This window comes from Labeo rohita, unplaced genomic scaffold, assembly GCF_022985175.1.
Source record: "Labeo rohita strain BAU-BD-2019 unplaced genomic scaffold, IGBB_LRoh.1.0 scaffold_100, whole genome shotgun sequence".
In the NCBI taxonomy this organism is placed as follows: domain Eukaryota; kingdom Metazoa; phylum Chordata; class Actinopteri; order Cypriniformes; family Cyprinidae; genus Labeo; species Labeo rohita.
This window is the reverse complement of record NW_026127120.1, coordinates 322826-349110: the sequence shown is the minus strand read 5'-3', so window position 1 is coordinate 349110 and position 26285 is coordinate 322826. Positions and strand designations below refer to the sequence as shown.

Here is a 26285-nt window from a genome sequence, read left to right as displayed (position 1 = left end):
ATTGTGCAAACCTTTAACTGTTATGACATTATTTTAATTTCAATATCATATTCAAACACACTGGTGTAGATTCAACATTTACTTCACTGTTTTTCTTCCTTTTCTTACCTCCATGTTGCAAAATAATATGGAAACGAAATGTGTCTTTATATTATATATAATAATTATATTATACATAGTCCTTTTTGTGAAAATAAATAAATAAATAAATAAATAATAAATAAATAAACTAAGCTTGGGTTATGTATACTACACTATTCACTGCATAACATTAAATTGCCAAAAATAAATAAACAAGACACAAGAAAATAAATAAAACATATAAGATGCATATTACAATATGTGCCTTTCTAACCTAGTCCCTTAAAAAAAAAAAAAAAATGAGAAAGGTCCCGTTCCAGTTACCTAAAACTGTTTCACACAGCAAAAACTAAGAACAGTTTTGATTCATATATCAAAACTAATCCACAAATCAACAAATCCATAATTACCTTTAGGTTCTGTTTTCCTCTTTATTTGTCTTTTTTTTTGTGCGTAAGACACTGTGTCTGGACTGCCTAGCTCAGTGGACACAGGATTGAGTTTAGAAGAAGCAGAAAGGATAGAGGCTGGTGGCAGAGGAGAAGCCAGGGAAGAAGATATAGGACTGGGTTGAGAGAACTTCAAAACAGACTGAGTCAGGGTGGAGACTGAAGGAGCAACAGATAACGACAAGGAGTTTGTGAAAGAAATAGGAGAAGCCAAGGAGGAAGATGCAGGAGTTTCAGACTCAGGGGGGAGCAGAGGTGTTGACTCTGATGCTGGGTCTGCTGTGTTGTCTATTGGTGGAGTCTCTGTCTGTTTGCTGGTTGTTGCTGGAGTCTCGACCGTGCTGCTTGCTGCTTTCTCTGAGTTATCCACTGTTGGAAAAAAAAATTGTGATATGAATCTAATAATCTGCAGTAATCAACACATTTAAAACAAATCTTTTTAAATGCTCAAAAACACTATGCAACTTTTAAACTCTGTATTGGCATAAGAAACTAAAATATATGTGCCTTACTGCTAAGAAGGCACATGATAAATCAAAATATATATATATATAATATATATAAAACTCTGTAAAATTATCAAACAAGTTTGATATCCTCCATCTGGATGGAATCACAGCTAGAAGCTCAGCTAAAAAAGAACTAAAAAGAGTATGTGATTTTCTGAGAAATCTTACGGCCCAGAATGTGAAGGCTGGCTCTGACTTTCAGCAACTAGCATCAATACATAATGTGAAATTGAATGACCAAGTATACACTGCCATGTACATTTGCAGTTCATACACTATGCTCATCTCATTATAGCATAAAGCAGTGCAGAATAAATTTATTACAGTATAACAGTAATCTAAAAATGCTAAAAATAAACATTTATTGTAGGACGGGACAATAACTCAATATCAATATATATCATGGCATATTTTTTTTCAATAACAGTGATATGATTTTTAAACACAATTTAGATATTTCAGTATAGGCTACATTGCAGCATTTGTCACTGACTGATGTTCAGGGTGCAGCTGTCAGAAAGAGCAGAATACTGACAGCAAACAGCAGCAATCCTGATCACACACACAAATTTGACACACATAGTTGAATTAACCAATAGTTTTAGTTTTTGTAGTGTTTATAGTACACATCTAGCTCATTCAAGCGTGATTACATTTTAGTGTCTTTGTTTCCATAACGACGGCCTCTAGAAAACACATTATGACGTGTGACACAGCATGTGGTAAAGCTGCACAAAATTATTTAGATAAAAATGGACAAATAATTACATAATGTTCTCATAATTTACGTAAATTAATTAAAAATTAAAATTCATCCCATCCAGGTAACAGCTGCAAAATTATATATACAAAAAAAATAAAATGTCCCTGTTAAAAAAAAGTGCTGGTTAGGTAGTTTTTGAAGAATGGCTGCTGGTTTAAGCTGGTCCTCAGCACATGACCAGTTAAGGACAAGCTTTAAGCAGCTCAAGCCAGTAGCCATGCTTAAAAACATAACTAACCAGCATATGCTGTTTTTTTAACAGGAATATTGAAGAGTTCTTTATAAATAAAATAATCAACTGTACAATGAAAATAAAAGTACAGAGGCCCATTGTGGTGGTTATAGGGCTTCAGACACAAAACTGTTTGCTGTAAAGGATCATGCCAGTTCTATTGAATGAGACATTTTACCATTACAGGGGAGCAGAGGTGTTGACTCTGATGCCGGGTCTGCTGTGTTGTGTATTGGTGGAGTCTCTGTCTGTTTGCTGTTTGGTGCTGGAGTCTCTCCCACTCTGCTTGTTGCTTTCTCTGCAATAGCCACTGTTAAAACAAGAAACAAGAGAATAATAATAATAATAATAATTCAACAATAACTTAGCAGTAATTAAATAATAAAAATAAATAAATAATTCTTGTTTAAGTCCTATGGGTTGTATGGGTCCAAATTATTTTGGACACAAGAAAATAAATATTCACCTTTTGCTAGGAGACATGATAAAATAAAACAATATGAGTTCTAAAATAATAGTACTTTTGAATGAGACATTTTCAAATAAAACAAGAATACACGTCATGCTGTTCACATGTTAAAGCAAAACTTTAATTCTGCTAAGCAAATTTATGTAGGGTTTGCAAAACCCATTATTGCTGGGTTTTTTTTTAAATTATTCCTCAAATAAATCAAGGATGCACTTATAAACAATGAAATAAGTAAAAATATAGCATGCACATCTGTGTTTATTACCATTCAGAAGACTTTCATATAACCTCTTTATTGTGACAAATGCATCCTGTGCATCTTCTGTTTCCATCTTCCATGGACAGAAGCACTCTGCAGAAAAACCGTTTGAGGTTCTCCTGGCAAGGAGAAGGACTGGATACCTCTCTAAAAGTTGCCATTTGTGGAGCTGTAATAAAATTGACACTATAAATTTAAATAAAATTGAAAAAGATTATAAGACTGAAATTCTGATAAATAACATATGTGGGTGTGTATGTGTGTGTGTGCCTAGACAAGATAATAGATAAGCTATGCATTGAAAATTAGACTGAGCTAACTGTTAAAAAAAAAGAAAAAAACTAAACAAAATGCACACACACATGGTTGACAACTATTTGAATTCACTGACATCTGTCAGACATATATTAGGGCTGTCAAATCAAATAACAATACACACACGTACATATGCTGTATGTACACTTTGATATATAAGTGTATATGTATATGTGTGTGTATATATACATAAACCCTTATATATCTAAGTATACATACAGTTATTATTGTGTGTACAAACTAGGGTTGAGTTAAGTTGAAGCTAAACCCTGCAGGACAGTGGCCCTCCAGGTCCGAGTTGGACACCCCTGTTTTTTATAATTTTACGCTCTAATGTTAAGTAACTTCTGATTTAGTGTTCTTTATCAGACCTGAGCACAGTGGACAAAATAAATATCATGCTTTAGTCAGTATACACGATGAAGAAAGAATTGTTTAACTGTTTAAATCTAAAAAAAGAACAGAGACAGTTTACTAACTATATCTGAAAGAAAAACCTACCAGTAGATTGGTTCCATCATACACTTTGTTCACACTGCTGTTTTTTTTTTTTGACGCTCTTTCCATTCTTGGGAAAGCTGTTTCTTTTTTTCCTCAAGCTTTTGCTTATATGGCTGCTTGGCACTACAGTGTAGGCACATTTTGCTTGCAACTCCAATTTTTTTCCTGCATTTGTAACAGTCCTTCAGAGTAGGCATCTGAAAAAAAAAAACATAAATGATAATTAGAGTAATGCATGCTGTGTTAAGAGGGGATAAGAAATATTTTTTCACCCCTACTATGTTGATGAAACTCACAGTCTTAGAAAATATTGTCACCACAGTGAGCTAAGGTTCAAAGCTTTTAAAGATAACTGCAGCTGTATAATGCAACATGCAGGAGAGTTCTAAATAAATACCTACTGACGTATGTGCATTCACCCTGAAAGAATGTATACATAGACACATGTAAAAAGTAACTGACTGGTGTCTGGTGTTGCAAAAACTCCTGTTACTAATTAGACTCCAGCTATAGTTTTGGAAAGCTTTTTATGTACTACAATTTGATAAATCTGTCAAATTATCTGAAGCCAGGAAAATATATGCCAGGAAATAAGTTATTACAGACATTTTATTTAAAATAATAATGTGTATCATTACCATTACACACTAATGTGTATATTTATTATGGTGATTGCATTTGCATTTTATTACACAATCTCCATAATTGGATATTTCTGTTAAATATCATCTGAAATACGATACGAATCGTCATTTAGAACGTAAAATGTGCGTAATAATTAACTAAAATGTAGTTCTCAACTGAAATATAGTTGAAATGATTTCAAAACTAACATGTTTTGTACATCGAAACAAAATGTGTGGACTTTTTACATGGTCCCTTACCAAAACCTTTACAATTTCCAATTAATATCACAGTAAATGCTAACTTTACACTGCTGATGTGTTCTGCTCAAATTATTTTACAGTCAAACATGCTAAACTAATTTGGAAATAGCATCCCGTACAGATTTAACACGGGAAGCATAACGTAATGCTCATTCTAAATCGATGATTATTATGTGCCTAAAAGGCCTACTTTCCAACAATGATCGATCTCTTTCGAATATTTGAAATATTGTGGCGACGGATATTAATAACAGCAAAGTGTAATAACACTATTTTGATGTTCACGCTGGCTAATTTTTCTATTTAGCCTACAAATGGATATTTCACAATGTCCTTTATAATGTAGTTATAGTAAGCTAAACAGCAGCTAAACACCACAGACAAAGGTGAAACAAAACAAAACACCCTAACTACATATTTTGATGTCACATTTATATTATCAACGTTCGCTCATAACATACCTTTAATTAGCCTCGATTATCCCGCAGAATAATCCACAATGCAATGCGAGGCGAACCTGTGTGGCGTATTTCCAGCTGGCGTTAGGGGCGCTATTTTCAGGAACGCTCCACAGGGTCGTATTTGGGGAAAGATGCAAACGACCTGTATGGTCGTATGGATTGGAGGACTTGTTGCAAAGAAATTATGTTTTTTAAGGAAAGCATTTCAGGAAAGATGCAAACGGCTCTTACCTGTATGGTCGTATGGATTGGAGGACTTGGTATACAAATTTTTATTTTTCCCCCCAAAAAAATGAGCGATCATTTCGCTAGATAAGACCCTTCTTCCTCTGAAGAGCCCTTTAAAGCTGCATTTAAACTACATTTTGGAAGTTCAAAATCGGGGCACCATATCAGTCCATTATATGAAGAAAAATCCTGAAATGTTTTCCTCAAAAACCATAATTTCTTTACGACTGAAGACAGAGAGACATGAACATCTTGGATGACAAGGGGGTGAGTACATTATCTGTAAATTGTTGTTCTGGAAGTGGACTTCTCCTTTAAACTGGCGCTTCGTGCTGGAATTTGCTTCCTACAAATTTTTGGTGTTCCACATAACAGCCTACTTTGATTTGATTGGCAAATCAATTATTTTGACACTGACAAGCGCTGCAACCCAATCTCATGGCAAATCATACATATTTTACGAGGTGGCTAATTTGTACAAATTCGTATGACCTCACTTGCACAAATTCGTAAGTTTTTTGCTAAATTGTACAAGTGACCTACCCCTAACCCCACCCAAAACTTACCTGTCACTGGGGTCTAGACAAATTGTACAAAATTGACCTCACTTGTACGAATTAGCCACCTTGTACAATACGTATGAACTGGTCGTGAGATAGCATTGGTTAGACCACTGAAGTAATTTTTCCCAGCGGCTCCACCCCGGCTCTCAACTCCCTTGTCTCCACCGTCGCCTGTCAGCCCAGCAGCTCCACCGGGATCCCTTGTCCCTCCGGTTCCGCCTTGGTCAGTTGTCGTCCCGCCATTGCAGGTCACCGTAGCCACCAGATCCATCCCGTATCCAGATCAAATGGCCACTGCAGTCACCCGATCCAATCCGTATCCAGCCCAGGTGGTGGATCAGCACCTAGACACAACCTCTGTAGCCCTGAATATCAGCAGAGACCACATCAACTAGATGAGCCGCAGAGGTAGATCACCAGCAATCACTTTGCTGTAACATGCAACTGCTGGTTCATCTAGCCAGATGAAAACTGGACCCCCGACTGAGCCTGGTCTCTCCCAAGATTTTTTTCTTTCTCCATTTCTGTTTTTGGTTCCTTACTGCTGTCGCCTCTGGCTTGCTTAGTTGGGGACATTTCGTATACTACATCGTATGTTTTACTGTTGTCCTTTTGCATTATTGCCACACTCCTTGTCTATTTAATACTGTTAGCTGCTTTGACAATCTGTATTATTAAAAGTGCTATATAAATAAAGGTGACTTGACTTATTCTACAATCAAGGTGAGTAATGGCTTCTCCTGCTATTGTTGTCTGCACCACTTGCCACATGTTCAGCGTATCTTTCTCTGTCAGCAGTGAGGCATTTACATGTGGTAAATGCAGGGAAATAGTTAGGCTGACAGAGAAGATTAGAGAAGAAGTTAGAGACATGCATCCAAACTTTAATTTAGCATAGTAAGAATGTGAGGGTCCTAGATACGGCTGTGGATACGACTAGTTCAGCGAATCATGTACATTATTCGGTTCCGGTTCTAGAGCCTGTGCAGCAGGGCAACTGGGTGACTGTGAGACGTCATAGTCGCGGTCAAACACCGCTCTTCCGTTCCAATCAGAACATCAGATAGGTTCTCCCCACTCAGTGACACACCCCCTGACAAACCTGATGAAAGCGCTAATGATGTTTGACTTCGCCGGTTGGAGATCATTAAAAAAATGTTAAAGAGGTGTGTGAACTTGCAAGTATGATGTCAGACACTGTAATTTGCTCTGGCCCCCTCCCGGCCCGTAATAAATGTAATTTATTCCTGTGATCAAAGCTGAATTTTCAGCATCATTTCTCCAGTTTTCAGAAATCATTCTAATATGCTGATTTGCTGCTCAAGAAACATATTTATTATTATTATTGTTATTATTATTATAAGGGTACAAGGCGGCTAAAGGCACCCACTAAAAAATGTGCTTTTCATTGTGCCCAAAGTATAGAAAAATATATACGTTTGTATTGAACATTTATGGAGCAACAGATTTTGTGTGAAAATACATCATACATAGGGGTGTAATGATACATGTATTCGTACCTTCACGGTACGGGCATCTCGGTTCGGTGCATGAGGCCTTATAACAAATACAGGCAACTCACCTTCAATCCAGAAGGGGGCGCCAGCAGTAATGCAACTCTGTTTGATAACCGCCGGCAGAAGAACAGCGAATGCCAGGAGTTGCGCACTCGAAAACAAAGACCATTAGTGACCATGTGCTGATTCTGAACGCGTCTCTCATTGACAAAGGAGTATAACGTTATTTTAAAGGCTTGCGCACTCAACTGTCTGCGAAATCTTGTATCCTACCTCTCTCATTCGGCACAAATCCAAATATTCCATAATATTTTCATATTGACTGTGTCTAAATGCTAACGCCTTCCTACGGTGACACAGTGAGGCACTCATGTAAATGTTTTGTATTTGTGTGCGCTGACGCGATAACTTCAACTTTCTTTCTTTTGCTCATACCAGCAAAATCAACTTCAAACAGAATGTCGCTTTCTGCCATTTTAGTTTCTTTGTCACAAAACTAAACTGAAACTCAGCAAATATAGGCTACGTTACGTGTCGCACGGTTTCCCCTTTGTCTAACAGTTAACTAAATTAAATATGTCAAGTATTTATTCCTTGTATGTATACATGTACTGCAGATTTTATAGCCTATATTTAGTATTTTCACATGTAGGTGGGAAAAAAATTGCACTACTGCCTGTTAAAAATAAATGAAAAGAAATCTAGCACAGTAGAATTTTTTTTTTCCTTCTGTTGTACCGAAATTGTATCGAACCATGACCCCCGAACCAAGGTACGTACCGAACCGTGACATTGGTGTACCGTTACACCCCTAATCATACAAGTTGTTTATTTTGTTTAACCCTCTGGGGTTCTTCGGTCACTTCTGACCGGAATTTTTTAAATTAAAAAAAATTAAAAATCGTAGCTTCATCGGAATGGTACGAAACTTAGTGACTTTTATGGTACTTGGTATATGAACACACAAAAAAATTGGGGACAGGATTTGAAAAGTCTAAGTGATCGTAAAAAAAATAGTCACACTCAGGGCCTTCGGGTCAAAATGACCGGCCATAGGAAATGAATGGGAAATTGGCAAAAATATGAAAATACAGAGTTTTTTTGTGCATACAATCTACAAATCAGCCACAATCCAGAAAAAAAGCACACAGCAGTGAAGGGGTGACTCTCTAAAACATCAGTAGTGCAAAACACTACAATACACACACACACACACACACTTATACACACAAAAACACACACACACACACACACACAAATGAACGTGTGTCATTTCAAAAGCTAATTTTGGGAAATGTGTGAAATAGAAGCAATCAATGTAAGAAATAAAGTGCACAGCAATGAAAGCATGAGACTGTAAGCCATCAAGGTTGCAAAATAGACACACACACGCACACATAGGGAAATATGAGACTGGTGAGACTATAACAGAAATGTGAGAATATGTGAAACAAAATCAATGAATCAAATAAAAGGGAGACATTGGATCCAAAATACAAAAGTCACACACCATGTCTCTCTCTTGAACACACACACACACACACACAGGGAAATATGAGACTGTAACAGAAATGTTCTAATGCAATGTTCAGGTTTGACTGTATTATAAAGTAAAACTGGCGCTTCAAATTACCAGTTAAACCAATCAAACAAACAAAAAACTTGGCAAATAATAAAAAAAAATAGTCTTTGATAATCTCATATGATATATTAAAATCCACAACCTGAAAAGGCAAAGGCAAATATGTGCAAAAACAACTAGAATTCACAAGCCCTTCTACAGAGAGCAGTACATTCACCTAGTGGTTAAAATATGACATTGCTTGATAATTATGCTCACTACACCACCAGATGGCACCAATCTGACTTCAAAAAATTGTTTTCTATAAGCCAGGTGTCTACTTTAAACTGAAATACAGCATTAATTAAAAAATAATAAAAATTATATATATATAAAAATTGTCTATTATATTCAAAGGGAAAAAATAGATCATAATTATTGCATAAATATTAATTATTATCATAAAATTCTCTCAAAACACCACAAAAAAAAAGAAAAGAAAAAATATTATTGAACAAAAATACATTTGATTGATTTTACTGAAAAAAAATAAAAATAATGATTTCAGGGGTCCGGTCACTTTTGACCGTGAAGGTCCTGAGTGTGACTGGAAAACGAAGAACCCCAGAGGGTTAAAGATCTCAGAAATGTATGAGGTGATGACATTCCGCAAAAGACAGAGCATTATAACTGTTGCTGTCAGTCATTACATACTTTTTCAATATATATTCGTTTAACAGGAAATGCATTCAAATCTCTCATGGATCGTCAAAAATAAACAGATATAACTTCAGTCAATCGTAAAATGATATCTCCTAACACAGATGAAACTTTTAAACTCTGTTTTACCAAAGAATGCATCGTGAAATACTGTATTGGCGTGTATACAACGCAAAATTCCTTGTATGCGTAAGCATACTTGGCAATAAAGCTGTTCTGATTCTGATTCTGATTGGCGTCCATTACCCGCAATCATGCTCCGAATAAACATACTCTTTAAACCATTCAGAACTTGGATTACTAATCTCTAAATAAAGAAAAGTTAACAAACTAATTTCACACAGAAATTCCATAAACAATCAGTAATTAACAATATTTAAACACTTTTTCGAGGAGCAGATAAAACATTCCTTTTACCGCCATGACATTCCGCCAAAGAGAGATGGCGCCCGGAAATTACATCAGCTCTAACCTCATGCTTACACGCTACATAACTTGCATGACAGCACTTCCTGAACGTTTTAGATAGATTAACAAATTCATAAAAAGGAAAACAAAAACAATAATTCAGAAATACAAATTCACCTATATAAAGAAATGAAAATGACACATAACACATTATTCTCGTAATCACATTACCTACATCACTCACGCAATCTCTCCTAATACAAATTCCAAAATAAAAGACCCGTACATTTAGTACTATTAGTTAATAGTAATTTCAATAACAACATTACACTTGCCACATATATATTGATCCACTTCAAATGTTGAGTACTATATATATATATATATATATATACACATAAATATACAGTAGTCAACATTTGAAGTGGATCAAAACCTTTTATCAAAGTTGTCCTAAAACCACAATAATTCCCATTCTATTCTTGTCTTAGGACAACTTTGTTGTCCAGAAGAATCCAGACAAGAACCACCCACAGAATCCACATTGGAGCCATCTTCCGTTGCTGCATACACTTTAACGAAGGTTAGCTTCACATACGTGAAGCTGTTCCTTTACCTGAGACCTCAGTGTTTATAATCTTTTAAGAGGCTGTCAACCTTGATTTATTGGAATATTAACCTAATGAACGTGTTTGCTCTCCTCACAAATCAGCTGTTTCTCACTGGCATTTCTCTTAGGTGTTGAGCACTAGTGCATATTTGAGTCTACACTTAGTAAGAATAAAACACAAAGTACCGTTAAAATCACATACTCTAAAGACTGGAATTACCAACTTTGTAAATAGTGACAGAGCAAAACTTGCCATCATACACCACACGACTGAGGATGATACACTAGGAGATTTCAAGTTGTTCCGATCACAACGGACTCACACAGAAACATGTGCCTTGTTACTAGGAATAGCATGACAAATGAAAACAACGTGTTTTCTAAAATCAGCTGAAAATATCAAACATGTTTGATATCCTCTGACTGGATAGAATCATAGTCTGAAGCTAAAAAAATCAGAGTCTGTTACCATCATACACTATGCGATTTTCTGTGGAATCTGTCAACTCTATTCTGCAGACTGGCTCTGACTTTCGACAACTAGCATCAACGTTTTTAGTCTGTAAATCGGGGCAAAATTCATGTAGTGCAGAGGTCTTCAACCTTGTTCCTGGGGACCCACTATCCTGAAGAGTTTAGCTACAACCCCAATCAAATACAACTGAAGCAGCTATTCAAACTCCTCAAGACTGCTTGAAAATTGCAGGCAGGTATGCTGAAGCAGGTTGGAAACTTTCCAGGAGAGTGGGTCCACAGGAGCAGGGTTGAAGACCTCTGGTGCAGTGTATTCCAGACTTAATACTTTACCTCTAATTACATTGGAATCGGCGCTCTTTACACCGTTGATACTTACCATTTATGGGTTCTTGTAATAAAAAGATTTTGAGTGTAAATTCATCTATTGTAATGGGCAGGTATGATGAACAGTGGTCTTGAGTCTTTGCCTCCATCCTCAAGGGCAAAAAATGGATAGAGATTGTGAGTGAAAGACTGACCAGTGAAAGTGTAGATATGAAAGCCGGACACCACATCATGAAAGGAGACAACACCCTCCTCATAATCCACAAACACACCGACCTGGTGCGGCTTCATTCTCAGATTCAGAGAAATGGGCCAATTCTCACGGGCACTATACTCATCCCCATTCCTCAGCCACACAGTCCAGTATCCATTACTGGGTCTCAATGTGATCCTTCCCCCCCTGTTAATGGATTCTCTGGCCACTCCTAAAACCCAGGCAGTCCTTCCCATCACCTCCACCTCAAGTAAAATCTTCTTGAGGAGAATCCCACCTTTCCCAAGACACAGGGAGATAAATTAAATCTCTTTGGGTTGTCTGGGACATCAAGCTTAGTGTCTCCACGTCTCACTCTTTTTCCATTGGAGGACAGGATGAGATATGGATAAGCTGTATCAGGATCCAGAGTCACATACACTGAGAAAACAGAGAATATGAATAACAACTTAACAATATACAAATTTTAATGATGATGATGTTTGTAATATTTAATCAGTATTTTCATGTACCTGCATACTGCTGAATCTTCTTCAGCACTACAAAGACAAATGACAAGAAAAACATCATGAGATCTTTGAGATGTTTTGTGTGTGTTTGTGACATATTAGGACACAAATTTGTATAATGGCATGGGTATGACATATGTATTACAAAGAGAGGGTGAAATATGAGGGCATTATGTGTGTCCCCATAATTCAAAAGCCTTATAAATCATACAGAATGAGTTTTTTTGAGAAAGTAAAAATGTGCACAGTCTCCTGTGAGGGCTAGGTTTAGGTGCAGGGTTAGCAAATATGGGCAATAGCAAATATGGTTTGTACAGCAAAAAAACAATAGAGGTTCATGGAAAGTCCCCACAATTCATAAAAAAACCAGTGTGTGTGAAATTTTACATCTGTACATCAAACAGCTTTGCAATGGTGGGCTTTAAAGGAGAAGTCCACTTCCAGAACAACAATTTACAGATAATGTACTCACCCCCTTGTCATCCATGATGTTCAGGTCTTTCTGTCTTCAGTCGTAAAGAAATTATGTGTTTTAAGGAAAGCTTTTCAGGATTTTTCTCCATATAATGGACTGATATTGTGCCCCAATTTTGAACTTCCAAAATGTAGTTTAAATGCAGCTTCAAAGGCTCTAAACGATCGCAGCTTTCAAACAATCGTCTCTTTTTTTTTTTTGTTTTTTTTTGAAAAATTAAAATTTGTATACTTTTTAAGCACAAAAGCTTGTGTAGCACAGGCTCTGGAATGCGCGTCCATGATGCTACATACTACAGAACCACGTCAAAAAGTCACACGCGACTCACCACCTGACTTGCTGATTCTTTCCGACAGTGGAATAGATATGGTCCATTCTTGACAGCATTGAGATTCCTGCTCCGTTGACAATGGTTGGCTCGTTTGAATGTGGTCTGCCCAAGGCTTGAGAGACACAGCAGTCTCCTCTCTCTGTCTAAGGCAGAGTATAGTGAAAAACTCCATATTTTCTCCTACAACTTCAGAATCGTCCCACATCGTTGAACCTTTTTGTTTGTAAACAGCGTTTGACTTACTTGCGCTTTCTTAGTCTTTGTGTATCCGCTTTGTAAACACTGGGTCTGTAGTTCCGCCTACGTTCCATGTGACCTTTCGACATGGTTCAATAGTACATGAACGCGCATCCCAGAGCCTGTGCTACACAAGCTTTTTTGTTTAAAAAGTATACAATTTTTATTTTTTGAAAAAAAAAAATGACTGATCGTTCCACTAGACAAGTGTCACGCTCGTATGCAAATGGTGGTAGTAGATCCAGGGAGAGGCCAGGAAACGGAAGTGCAAACAAAACACTTTATTTAACGAAAAGCAAACACAAAAACCAGGAGCAAACCAAAACACGAAGTAACGTTAACGACGGACAATGGGAGTAAGCAGACACAGACTATAAATACATGGAAACAGGGGAGTGGTCACAAACGAGATAATGAGGGGAAGTACAAATATGGGCAGGACTAAACCAAATGAACTAAAACCTAAGGGGGGAAAACCTAGACTAAACCAAATACACAAGAAACACAAGGGAAAAACACTAGGAAAACCAAGACCAAACAGAACACAATCCTGACATTACCCCCCCCCTTACAAGGCGCGACTCGCGCCGTAACACACACTAGGGTGGGAGGGTGGGTGCTCTGGAGGTCGGTAGGCAGGGACACAGGAGACACCGGATATGGGGACGGCCTCCAGGGCGGATCAGAGGCCATCTTGGCCGGGGGCTCAGGTACGGAGGCCATCTTGCGTGCAGACTCAGGCGTGGCGGCCATCTTGCGAGCAGACTCTGGCGTGGCGGCAGCCATCTTGCGTGCAGACTCTGGCGTGGCGGCAGCCATCTTGCGTGCAGACCCTGGCGTGGCAGCCATCTTGCGTGCAGACTCTGGCGTGGTGGCAGCCATCTTGCGAGCAGACTCTGGCGTGGCGGCCATCTTGCGAGCAGACTCTGGCGTGGCGGCAGCCATCTTGCGAGCAGACTCTGGCGTGGCGGCCATCTTGCGAGCAGACTCTGGCGTGGCGGCAGCCATCTTGCGAGCAGACTCTGGCGTGGCGGCAGCCATCTTGCGTGCAGACTCTGGCGTGGCGGCAGCCATCTTGCGTGCAGACTCTGGCGTGGCGGCAGCCATCTTGCGTGCAGACTCTGGCGTGGCGGCAGCCATCTTGCGTGGCGGCAGCCATCTTGCGTGCAGACCCTGGCGTGGCAGCCATCTTGCGTGCAGACCCTGGCGTGGCAGCCATCTTGCGTGCAGACCCTGGCGTAGCAGCCATCTTGCGTGCAGTCCCTGGCGTGGCGGCAGGCGGGCTTGAGCGCAACGAAGCAGCCGGCGGACTTGAGCGCTGAACGGCGGCCAGCAGACTAGAGCGCGGGGAGGAGGCCGGCCACATCGGGCTGAGGACAGCAGCGGAACTTCGGAGGAGGATAGGAGATTTGGGACTGGGCAGGCGTCTTGAGTCGTAGGTACGGTATGTGGGGGCTCTTGGCTCACTATGAGCTGGCTCGATATACTGTGTTTCAGAGGGGACTGAACGACGAGACCCACCAATACTCTTTACTTCCTCTATTTCAAAATCTGAGCCATTTAAATAAAGAATAAGATTGAGAAGTTCACTTAAGGAGTAATTACAGGAGGGAGAATCGCAACGAATTGTCTCGTCACTCAGCCCCATCAGAAACACAGCGCAGAGAGAGGAATCTGGCCAACCCACCTGATCAGCTAGCTCAATGAACTCCTCCACATACCGCTCCAACTCCCGATCGCCCTGCCGCAGTCTCCACAGTCTTTCCTCAGCCCGATCCATAGTGTAGGTCCGTCGTTCTGTCACGCTCGTATGCAAATGGTGGTAGTAGATCCAGGGAGAGGCCAGGAAACGGAAGTGCAAACAAAACACTTTATTTAACGAAAAGCAAACACAAAAACCAGGAGCAAACCAAAACACGAAGTAACGTTAACGACGGACAATGGGAGTAAGCAGACACAGACTATAAATACATGGAAACAGGGGAGTGGTCACAAACGAGATAATGAGGGGAAGTACAAATATGGGCAGGACTAAACCAAATGAACTAAAACCTAAGGGGGGAAAACCTAGACTAAACCAAATACACAAGAAACACAAGGGAAAAACACTAGGAAAACCAAGACCAAACAGAACACAATCCTGACATTACCCCCCCCCTTACAAGGCGCGACTCGCGCCGTAACACACACTAGGGTGGGAGGGTGGGTGCTCTGGAGGTCGGTAGGCAGGGACACAGGAGACACCGGATATGGGGACGGCCTCCAGGGCGGATCAGAGGCCATCTTGGCCGGGGGCTCAGGTACGGAGGCCATCTTGCGTGCAGACTCAGGCGTGGCGGCCATCTTGCGAGCAGACTCTGGCGTGGCGGCAGCCATCTTGCGTGCAGACTCTGGCGTGGCGGCAGCCATCTTGCGTGCAGACCCTGGCGTGGCAGCCATCTTGCGTGCAGACTCTGGCGTGGTGGCAGCCATCTTGCGAGCAGACTCTGGCGTGGCGGCCATCTTGCGAGCAGACTCTGGCGTGGCGGCAGCCATCTTGCGAGCAGACTCTGGCGTGGCGGCCATCTTGCGAGCAGACTCTGGCGTGGCGGCAGCCATCTTGCGAGCAGACTCTGGCGTGGCGGCAGCCATCTTGCGTGCAGACTCTGGCGTGGCGGCAGCCATCTTGCGTGCAGACTCTGGCGTGGCGGCAGCCATCTTGCGTGCAGACTCTGGCGTGGCGGCAGCCATCTTGCCATCTTGCGTGGCGGCAGCCATCTTGCGTGCAGACCCTGGCGTGGCAGCCATCTTGCGTGCAGACCCTGGCGTGGCAGCCATCTTGCGTGCAGACCCTGGCGTGGCAGCCATCTTGCGTGCAGTCCCTGGCGTGGCGGCAGGCGGGCTTGAGCGCAACGAAGCAGCCGGCGGACTTGAGCGCTGAACGGCGGCCAGCAGACTAGAGCGCGGGGGAGGAGGCCGGCCACATCGGGCTGAGGACAGCAGCGGAACTTCGGAGGAGGATAGGAGATTTGGGACTGGGCAGGCGTCTTGAGTCGTAGGTACGGTATGTGGGGGCTCTTGGCTCACTATGAGCTGGCTCGATATACTGTGTTTCAGAGGGGACTGAACGACGAGACCCACCAATACTCTTTACTTCCTCTATTTCAAAATCTGAGCCATTTAAATAAAGAATAAGATTGAGAAGTTCACTTAAGGAGTAATTACAGGAGGGAGAATCGCAACGAATTGTCTCGTCACTCAGCCCCATCAGAAACACAGCGCAGAGAGAGGAATCTGGCCAACCCACCTGATCAGCTAGCTCAATGAACTCCTCCACATACCGCTCCAACTCCCGATCGCCCTGCCGCAGTCTCCACAGTCTTTCCTCAGCCCGATCCATAGTGTAGGTCCGTCGTTCTGTCACGCTCGTATGCAAATGGTGGTAGTAGATCCAGGGAGAGGCCAGGAAACGGAAGTGCAAACAAAACACTTTATTTAACAAAAAGCAAACACAAAAACCAGGAGCAAACCAAAACACGAAGTAACGTTAACGACGGACAATGGGAGTAAGCAGACACAGACTATAAATACATGGAAACAGGGGAGTGGTCACAAACGAGATAATGAGGGGAAGTACAAATATGGGCAGGACTAAACCAAATGAACTAAAACCTAAGGGGGGAAAACCTAGACTAAACCAAATACACAAGAAACACAAGGGAAAAACACTAGGAAAACCAAGACCAAACAGAACACAATCCTGACAACAAGACCCTTCTTCCTTGGCTACATTTTGGAAGTTAAAAATCGGGGGCACCATTGAAGTCCATTATATGGAGAAAAATCCTGAAATGTTTTCCTCAAAAACCATAATTTCTTTATGACTGAAGACAGAAAGAAATGAACATCTTGGATGACAATGGTGTCCTTGCTAGAGACATATATTGGTCATCTAAAACATGATGTTGTACTCAATTCTTTAACTATAACATTAAAACCTGTCTACAGTTTCACACACACACACACACACACACAAGCTAGTTTCCATGTTATATGGGTCTGTTCCATAGATGTAATGGTTTTTCTACTGTACAACCTTTTTTTTTTCTATCCCCTTACCACAACCGTTCCTCTAAACCTACACTCACCCAAAACCTGCTACTGTTTAAGGTTCATTCTGTATGATTTATAATACACACAAAGAAAAAATGCTGGAATTACTATACTTGTGGAAGCACAAACATGTATTCAGGAAAATAAATTTGGCAAGTGAAATTCTCATTGCATGCACTGGTCTCCCATTCACCTCCTTGCTTCTGGAAATAGGGCACAATTAGAGGCCTCTCTGTGTTACAGAAATGAGGCTTCTAGTACAAAATGAATTTACTGCACATTTTCTGAAATTACAGATGAAAATGATCTGCCTTCTTCAAGAAGAACTGTGAGGTGCTAATAATGATCACACAGTTCTCTTATTTCACTTCTGACCAGATTCATTCTTCATTAGTGATATTAAAAGGTGATCTGCATGGCGTGTTTGATATTGACATACCAGCTTGCTTGAGTTTCACATGTAGAGTGTCCTGCAGTTGATTCAGAGCTCTCCTTAGTGTCTCCACACTTTCTTGAGTCTTCATTTTAATCTCAGACCAGTTCCTGGTGTTTCTATAGCTGCACAGAGAGGAGTAAATCTACAGCAGGAGAGAGGAGAAATCTTTCAGCATGGGGAGTGATACATCATTATCACTGATCAGAGAGATGTTGACTGACCCGTAGGAGGTGGAGGTGATCTTCAGTGTTTGAGAGCTGCTGCAGCTTAGTGTTTCTCATCTTTAGCTCTGTGATCTCCTGCTCCAGCTCCTCAATCAGCTCTTCCTCCTGTTTCTCTGCTGCTTTCTGCTGCTTCTCCATTATCTCCAGTAGTTCAGTCTGACATCTCTCAATGGAGCGGATGAGATCAGTGAAGAGCTCAGCACGAGCTGCTTTCTCCTCCTCTGTGTTTTTCTGGTCAACCGGTAGGTCAGTCAGCAAGTTATTAGCGGTGTTGTCTGCACGCTGCACAGTTCATGTTATGGACGTTAATTTTATGCAACCACTCACTTTTCTGACTTCTGCTGCTTGTTTGATGTCCTGCATTTTCTTCATTCTGTCCTGGATCATCTGCTCCACATCTTGAATCATCCAATGAGTCTTTAAACAGAGAAAATTTTATTAATGTAACGACGCGAGGGTAAGTGAATAATAAGAGAATTGTAATTTATAGGTAAAATATTGTTTTCATATTATTAGTACTTCTTGTAAAGACATAGTGTTGTGGGTCTTGTGATCGGCATCAGTGCAGGACTGGCACACAGATGTCCGCTCGTCTCTACAGAACAGCTCCAGAGGTCTCTCGTGTTTCTGACATATATAGTCCTCCAGATTACTCACAGGCTCCATCAGTTTGTGTTTCTTCAAACCTGCCACTCTCAAATGAGGCTCCAGGTGAGTTTCACAGTAAGAGCTCTGACACACCAGACACGACTTCAGGGCTTTCAGCTTGCCTTCGTCACAAATGTCACACAGAACATGTCTTTTCTTTTTATAGTGATCTATAACCACTTGGAGAGTGGCATTAATCTTGAGATCAGGTCTTTGGTTGAAAGTTTTTTTACAGTATGGACAGCAGCAGGTCTGGCTGGTGTCCCAGTGTTTATTTAGACATGTGTGGCAGAAGTTGTGTCCACATGAAGTGCTGACTGGATCAGTGAACACGTCCAGACATATACAGCACTGAAGATCAGTCAGTAGATCACTGGAGGATGACATATCTGGAAAGAAAACTGAAAAACATAACATTTCATAGAGATGAAGACTACTAGTGTAAAGACAAAATCTTGTTGAGAGATTCTATTATGTACTTTTACGGAGTCTCAGTTTGGTTTTTGGAGTGTAGTAGCATAGATTTTCATTTTTGACACTTATTTTTTTTATATTTTATATTATTGCAGCATCTCAAATGGCCTGTTCAGCTCCTGTTTCCATTTGCTATAAACAAATGGATTTTCCTATCAACATACTGTACATTGTGAAAATTATTATTATTATTATTATTATTTTTTATGCCAACATTGTGTAGATTGTGTTAACAGGGGGGTCCAGTATGTTTTACTTTAAAATCCAGAGACTGTACCAGTTTAAGCCCCATTTAGCCCCTGAGAATGTTTACGAACAAAAGGGCCGTGCAGAACCTATGCCAGCACAGATTTTACAGGACGTTTCAGAGTGGTATGTTTTTTTTTAAATGAATTTTGGATGCAATATTATACACTATTTATTGTGCAGTTACTGTATATAGAACAATATAGGAAATGCTATATGTACTCAATGTAATAATTAATTACAACAGTATTACATAAACTGCAGTTAAAAAACAAAACAAAACAAAGAAAAAAACTGTTATACGGGTGCAGGAGAAGCCTTTGTGCGTAGCTGGCACTGTACACTCTTAGGTTCTGAAAGCTGTCCTTTATAAAATGTGCAGCACACAGATAAACATTGGGGTTACTGTGTTCAGGAACAGTGTTAAAAATAAGTTTGTCTGCCTTAGGAAGGCCAAAAAGGAAGGCAGCTCAACCAGGCGTCTCCCTTAGTTTTTTTTTTTTTTTGCATATTCCATAGGTGGGAAATATATAAATGAGTGACATTGTGACTTTGAGCTTTGTAACCTTGCAGATATTTCGTATTCTTCGCAAAATTACACTACTACACTATTACAACTAAAATTGAAAAAGTGATAAAGCATAATAGAACCCCTGTAAGAGAATGTGCAGAGCTTGAAACTAAACAATGTGTGTCTACGTTGAAGAAGATCATATATAAGATTTGACTAGGTAACTGACTCACCTGGTTGCTCATCCATACTGCCTCTCTTGGTTTCTTGTCCAAAGCAATCTGAACGGCTGCTTGTAATAAAGAAAAGGTACAGATAACATTCTTTCAAAGTGAACAGATATTGTGTAATGCAAGTGTTATTTAACCTTAAAGGAGTACTTCCAAAACAAAGATTCACATATAATGTACTCACCCCCTTGTCATCCAAGATGTTTATGTCTTTTTTTTCATCAGTCGTAAAGAAATTGTGTTTTTTGAGGAAAACATTTCAGCATTTTTCTCCATATAATGGACTGATATGGTGCCCTGAGTTTGAACTTCCAAAATGCAGTTTAAGTGCAGCTTCAAACGATCACAAATGCGGTTGTAAATGATCCCAGCTGAGGAAGAAGGGTCTTATCTAGTGTAACGATCGGTTATTTTCATAAAAATAATACAATTTATATACTTTTTTAATGTCAAATGTTCCGGTTCATGTCCGTTAGTGTATGTTGTAAAACTCCCATCTCATGTTCTCCCTCAACTTCAAAATCGTCCTATATCGCTGTTTTACCTTTTTTGTTAAGGGTGTTTGATCTTCTTTGGATGTTCACTTTATATAGACTGATTTTTGAAGTTGAGGGAGAAAATACGATCAGAGTTTTTAGACAAACCCTAACTGTCTTGAACCAGAATACACCAGAGTTCAGGGAGAGTAAGACAAGACAAGCGTTTGAGATAAAAAAGTATATAAATTGTATTATTTTTATGAAAATAACCGATAGTTTCACTAGATAAGACCCTTCTTCCTCAGCTGGGATCATTTACAACCACATTTGTGATCGTTTGAAGCCGCATTTAAACTGTATTTTGGAAGTTCAAAATCGGGGCACCATATCAGTCCATTATATGGAGAAATTTCTTTACGACTGAAGAAAAAAAGACATGAACATCTTGGATGACAAGGGGGGGTGAGTACATTATGTGTGAATCTTTGTTTTGTAAGTGGACTTCTTAAAGTATAAGTCATTTTCAGTTGCAGTGTAGCGTGTAGATATATATATATAAAATTATAATTATAATTATTATTTGATTTTATTTTTTATTTGTGTGTGTGTGTGTGAAAAAAGAAATTAATATTTAGCGCTTCAAAATATTTACCGATACTTTAAATGTCGCAACAATCTGTTTGGAAACACTTTTGGTAGAGAAAAGGGGCTTTAAACGTCTTGTCATATGACAGAATTAGCCTATAGGCAGCATCCGTGTTCCTCATGTTAAAGCACCGTTTCCCAGTTCAAAAGCGCATAAATCATATTCATACTACTAAATTATCAAGTTACCTCTCAAACATACAAATCTTAATTTGATGTTCCTTTAGTAGGCTACGTTGCCAGTTAAAATGTATTTATGTTGTTCTGAAGATCTTGTTTTACGTGGTTATTGGAAGAATATAACATCCTAAATTAATTCAGTAATTCAGTAATTTTTTTAAATTGGCTTGTTAGTAATGCTGAACTGCGCGCAGGAGGCGCCAGCACGATCACTTGATTTTTTTCCCCCTTATAAAAGTGGAAACAACTTACAAAAGTCTACTCCTTCGTTTGAGGTCATATAAGAGTAAGACATTATTCAAAACTATTCTAGATATTTATTTTATGTACATTCACAATAAAAACAAACAGTGTACCGCTTTCTCAAGAGCGCATCAGAAAAATGAAACGAATTTCTGCATACAGACTGCTAATTGTTTCATGTTTTTTTCTTTCGTTTTGTTAATTCATTATTTATGTCGAAAAATAGATTTCGCATATAGGCCTATTTCTTTTATATATAGCTTTATAATGTTTTCCTCCGTGTGAATCCTCACATTCTGTTGTTTATGTTGCTTTTTGTGTGTAACATTAATCATTGTCTAATCATGGGCTATAGGAGAAATAAAATACCCGAAATGAGCATTCCTATTTCCTAATGTTAATCAGAACAACGATAATACAACTGCTTCTGTTCATTATTATTGCTTGATGATCAAGTAAATAGTCTATAACAAAGTAAAAAATAAAAAAGACAATAAAAATATTTTACAATTTCATAATAAGTTTTATGTCAAACGAATAAAGAACAGGCTACTAGCCTATATAATTTACGCAGAATAGGTGAAATTATGTATGGAAACAGCTCAAGGGCAATTTTTTTGCGATACACCAAAACTTATGCAACTGTTCGTTTGGTTTTTTTTTTAGGGATGAGGTCACCACGCAACAGGGGCGGATCTAGAAAATAATTTTTAGGGTGGCAAAGGGGTGGCATGGGGTCTATGAGGGGTGGCAACTCCAAAGAAAGCCCCCATGCATAGTTTTTGGGGATTTATCCGTCTGACATACACAGTTGTGTTCACAAATATTGCATTACCATTGAGTAATCTATATAATGTTTAAAATGAAAAATAAATAACAACATTGCAATGTCCATCATGGCACCAAGTCAATAAACAATATATATATAAAAAAAACCATCAACAGGTTATACAGTAAATGTTTCTGAGTGATTGTATTAAATTACTACTTAGATGGTATAAATCACATTTTACTGCAAGTTCAAGATGTTAATGTCGATGATTTAACGTTCATTTCCTAACATTAGAAAGAAATATTATAATATCAAAGCACTGAAACTGGATCAGTTTTGGAATGTTTGATTCTCTGTTATTAACAGAGGTGTGAATGTCTGTAATCACTCATGACACACAATCAACCATAAAATCTAGCAACACCCCAGCAACTACATAGCAAGAGCCTAGCAACCACCCAGAATATCCTAGCAACCAACTAGCAACACTTTAGCAAACATCTAGAACATGTAACTGACCAAACTATTTACGTTTTTAATCAAGTCTGAAGACAAGCCAGCATAAATATGTCTTTCAAATGTTTCAATCTAGTTATTACAGTCATTCTTAAATGATTACACACAATTGATATTGAGATCAGTAACACTAACAAAAAAAAGTCTTATTAGGAATTAATTTGCAACTCAAGATCTATTAGTATGTAATCAGTATAAAACAGAAATTAAATTACAGATTGCTAATTCAGCAATTAACATTTGGGAAAAAAAAAATCATTTTACTACTGTAAAGTAATCCTGCAGCAGATGGAAAGCACCAGAAAAGTTCAAATAACAAAGAACTGTATATGAACTTGGTATGAACCACAATACAGTACAGTAAAAAATAAAATAAAAAATGTCATTCGAGTATACAGTACTATTTGGTCTCCTGACACAAGACTATAACTCTAGGTAGTCATTTCTCAGTTCTGCAAAAATGCAGGAGGCTACACATAAAAAAATGGTTACAAATAAAATTTGACAGTCACACTTCTCTAGTTGTACAACATGTACTACAGTTTACTGTACATATAGAATAGTGAAATTTCCATCATTATAATGTACTGGTACTGTACTATAATTACACTGTATGTGTAACCCTGATGAAAAAAACAGCATATGCTGGTAGGTATGTTTTGATGCTGGTTTTAAGCTGGTCCTTTGCTGGTTTATGCTGGTCCTTGACCAGCAACATGACCAGCATAAACCAGCAAAGGACCAGCTTAAACCAGCATCAAAACATACCTAACCAGATGCTGTTTTTTTCACCAGGGAAGTATAATACCCATGTAAATGATTTGTTCATTTCTCTCCTCTCTCCGTTGTTGGATGCTGGAGATTCTGATTGGTGTGTCATCAGTTTTGCTACTTAATGTTTAACTTACTTATTGTTAAAGTTTTTGAGAAAAGTGTCTTTGTTTTTAGCACTGAATGAATGGTTTGGGAATATAAGCCAATTTACATCAGTTACATTGTGTTAACAATCGAGAAAACTGCAATACGACCAGATGCTCACCTAACTCTGCTATTAGTTTCCGTGATCGGCATCTTCTTATTGATTTCATACTATTATTGTTTCGTCGGATAGCCGACGGTCAGCCGCTTTGCAACATCACGACTCGCACCACAGTGGGGCCCCTAGTGGCGGCGGGGCCCTAAGCAGCCGCTTATAGGGAGGGCCAGCTCTGCTGCGGATCATTACTTCCTGATTCTTCAGTCTTTATGTTCTGTGACCAAACATTTTTTTTTACAACCAAGTTAAATGGTATACTCACAGTTCTGATACAATTTCACCGCAGTAAACATTTCATTTCATGGGGGAAAAGTTCATTTATAATAACGGCAAATTATAAACGTATATTTTAAAAATGTCTTGATAAAAGTGTCTTCCCACAAATTAAACTGATGTACAGTCAAGGCTTATTTCATCTTGTTAAGCATATCTGCATTCAGACAGTTACACTTCAGTTCTTCGCTCTTTATAAAATGTCTGACACAAAATCTTTGAAGCAGGTGTGTTTGCACCTGAGTACAGGTCGTTTACTTCCTGTTTCTTCTGTCTTTTTTGTCGTAAAATGACAACAAACACCAACATTTGCTGTACAACCAAACAAATGATTTACTTTTAACTTACCAATTCAGCTTGAACAACCGAAGGAGTATTTGACACGATTAAACCTGCTTCTGTTCAAATGATTACAGTTTGACATAAACGTTTCTAAACCAGAAACCTGTTCAGGGCAGTGTCTCTAATATTTCTATCACTTACCTGTGAGCATCAGATGTGTGTGTTGTTTAAAGAGTCTGATCGTTGCTGATCGTCGCAGGCGTCCGTGTCGCTTTCGCGGAATTTTAGGGTGCTCGCTAGGGCTGTTCGATTCCGAAAATTTTGGAATCGAGTCCGATTCCGATTCCTGGTTCTGGAATCGATGGGATTCGATTCCAAGAATCGATTCCTCACTGTTGTTTTCGATTCTTCTTCGATTCTTGTTTTTTTTTAGATCGGAGGAACCTAATTTCGCCACCACTGTAGGATATAAAAGTCTTAGAAAGTAACCTTTTCATAATATGAAGCTTTGTTTTTATAAATTATGATACATTTCTGTATTTATTTATTTTTTTTTTATCTGCGTTGCCCATGAAATTAGTCATAGCCGACAGCAGTGTACGTGCGTTTATTGCATGAATGAAAGGCGTGTACGGTTCAGCTGAATGATGTTACTTAAACCGTATGCGTTGCACAAAATTAACAAACTGTACACTGAAACAAAATAACCAGAACATTAACAACAACATTGCTATAAGAGCTTGTGGTTTATCTGTCAGTCAGACGCTCACTCTCCGCCACTGATCTGTGCTCTCGGTGCTTTCAAAATGATCACAGGCTGATAGAAAGGTTAAAAATAGCATTTTATTTAAGATGGAAATAGGATCAGGACCCTCGATCACGTCATGATCTGTTCTTTTGTGCAGCGCTCATATGTGGACAACATAAGCCAGTTCCACCGTAAAATAACTTCTGAATCATTTTTGAACTGGTTCATTAAAACGATCTATCCAAAAGAACCTTGTGGAAACGAATCAGACTTCTAATCACTATTAGCGAGCAAAGCTGCATCTTCAAACTCAGATATGCTCAGTACCGACTCCTTTCATTCAGTTTATTTTCGTGAATCGACGTTCAGCGACGTTTGATGACAGCAGCCAAGATATACAGCCTTCGTATGGTGCAACCGTTCGTTTGAGAGGTGCCTATAAGCTTTGTTTGAACTGAAAACGGCTCTGAATGGGGAGTCGATTCCCCCGACGGAATCGATTCCAATCGATTCTTTTTGGAATCGATTCCCAGGCCTAGTGCTCGCTGCAGAGCCAGATGGGAGGAGCTGGAGCTCATGGGTGGAGATAGACACCTAACCACAGCCTAACCCTATCCCTCACCCTATCCTAAACCTAACTCCACCCATTAGTTCACACAGAGGTGGAGCTGGACCTCCAGAGAGGGGGAGCTGGAGGCCATTCGGCTCTGCAGTGAGCAGCACTTGGAATTTTAGTTTCATTTCCTCGGAATCTTTCGCTCCAGTGACGTCAGAGCATCTCCAGCGTCTGCTCATTCACTTTTTTTTTTTTTTTTTTGATAATCTAAGAAGGACTTTCCCAGCAAACACAGAACGTTCCCCTAACGTTCCCCTATGGTTCCCGTTTGGTTATTTTTTTGAGAACCAAATGAGAACGTTCTAGGAACGTTCCCTGTAGGTTCTCTTTTTAATAACAGGTTATTTTTTGGTTTAAATTTATAACCTAAAAAGAACCTTCCCAGAACGTTCCCTGCAGGTAATTTTTAGGTTTTATTTTTAGAACTTACAGAGAACGTTCCCGGAACGTTCCCTGTAGGTTATTTTTAGATTGCATTTTTACAACCTACAGGGAACGTTCCGGGAACGTTCCCTGTAGGTTATTTTTTGGTTT

General features: G+C 39.3%; 1 protein-coding gene and 1 pseudogene across 1 annotated transcript; both read right to left on the bottom strand.

Moving 5' to 3' along the window:
- Positions 1-243: 243 nt before the first annotated feature.
- On the bottom strand, positions 244-5099 carry LOC127157185 (uncharacterized). Its single transcript, XM_051100423.1, has 5 exons — positions 4927-5099; positions 3579-3775; positions 2769-2931; positions 2213-2344; positions 244-899 (listed from the first exon to the last, which is right to left on the bottom strand). Exons 2-5 carry the CDS (start codon positions 3642-3644, stop codon positions 448-450), a joined length of 813 nt encoding a protein of 270 aa, XP_050956380.1. The 5' UTR covers positions 3645-3775; positions 4927-5099; the 3' UTR covers positions 244-447.
- Positions 5100-8042: 2943 nt separating this feature from the next.
- LOC127157181 (E3 ubiquitin-protein ligase TRIM39-like) lies at positions 8043-23931 on the bottom strand (annotated as a pseudogene).
- Between the last annotated feature and the right edge of the window lie 2354 nt (positions 23932-26285).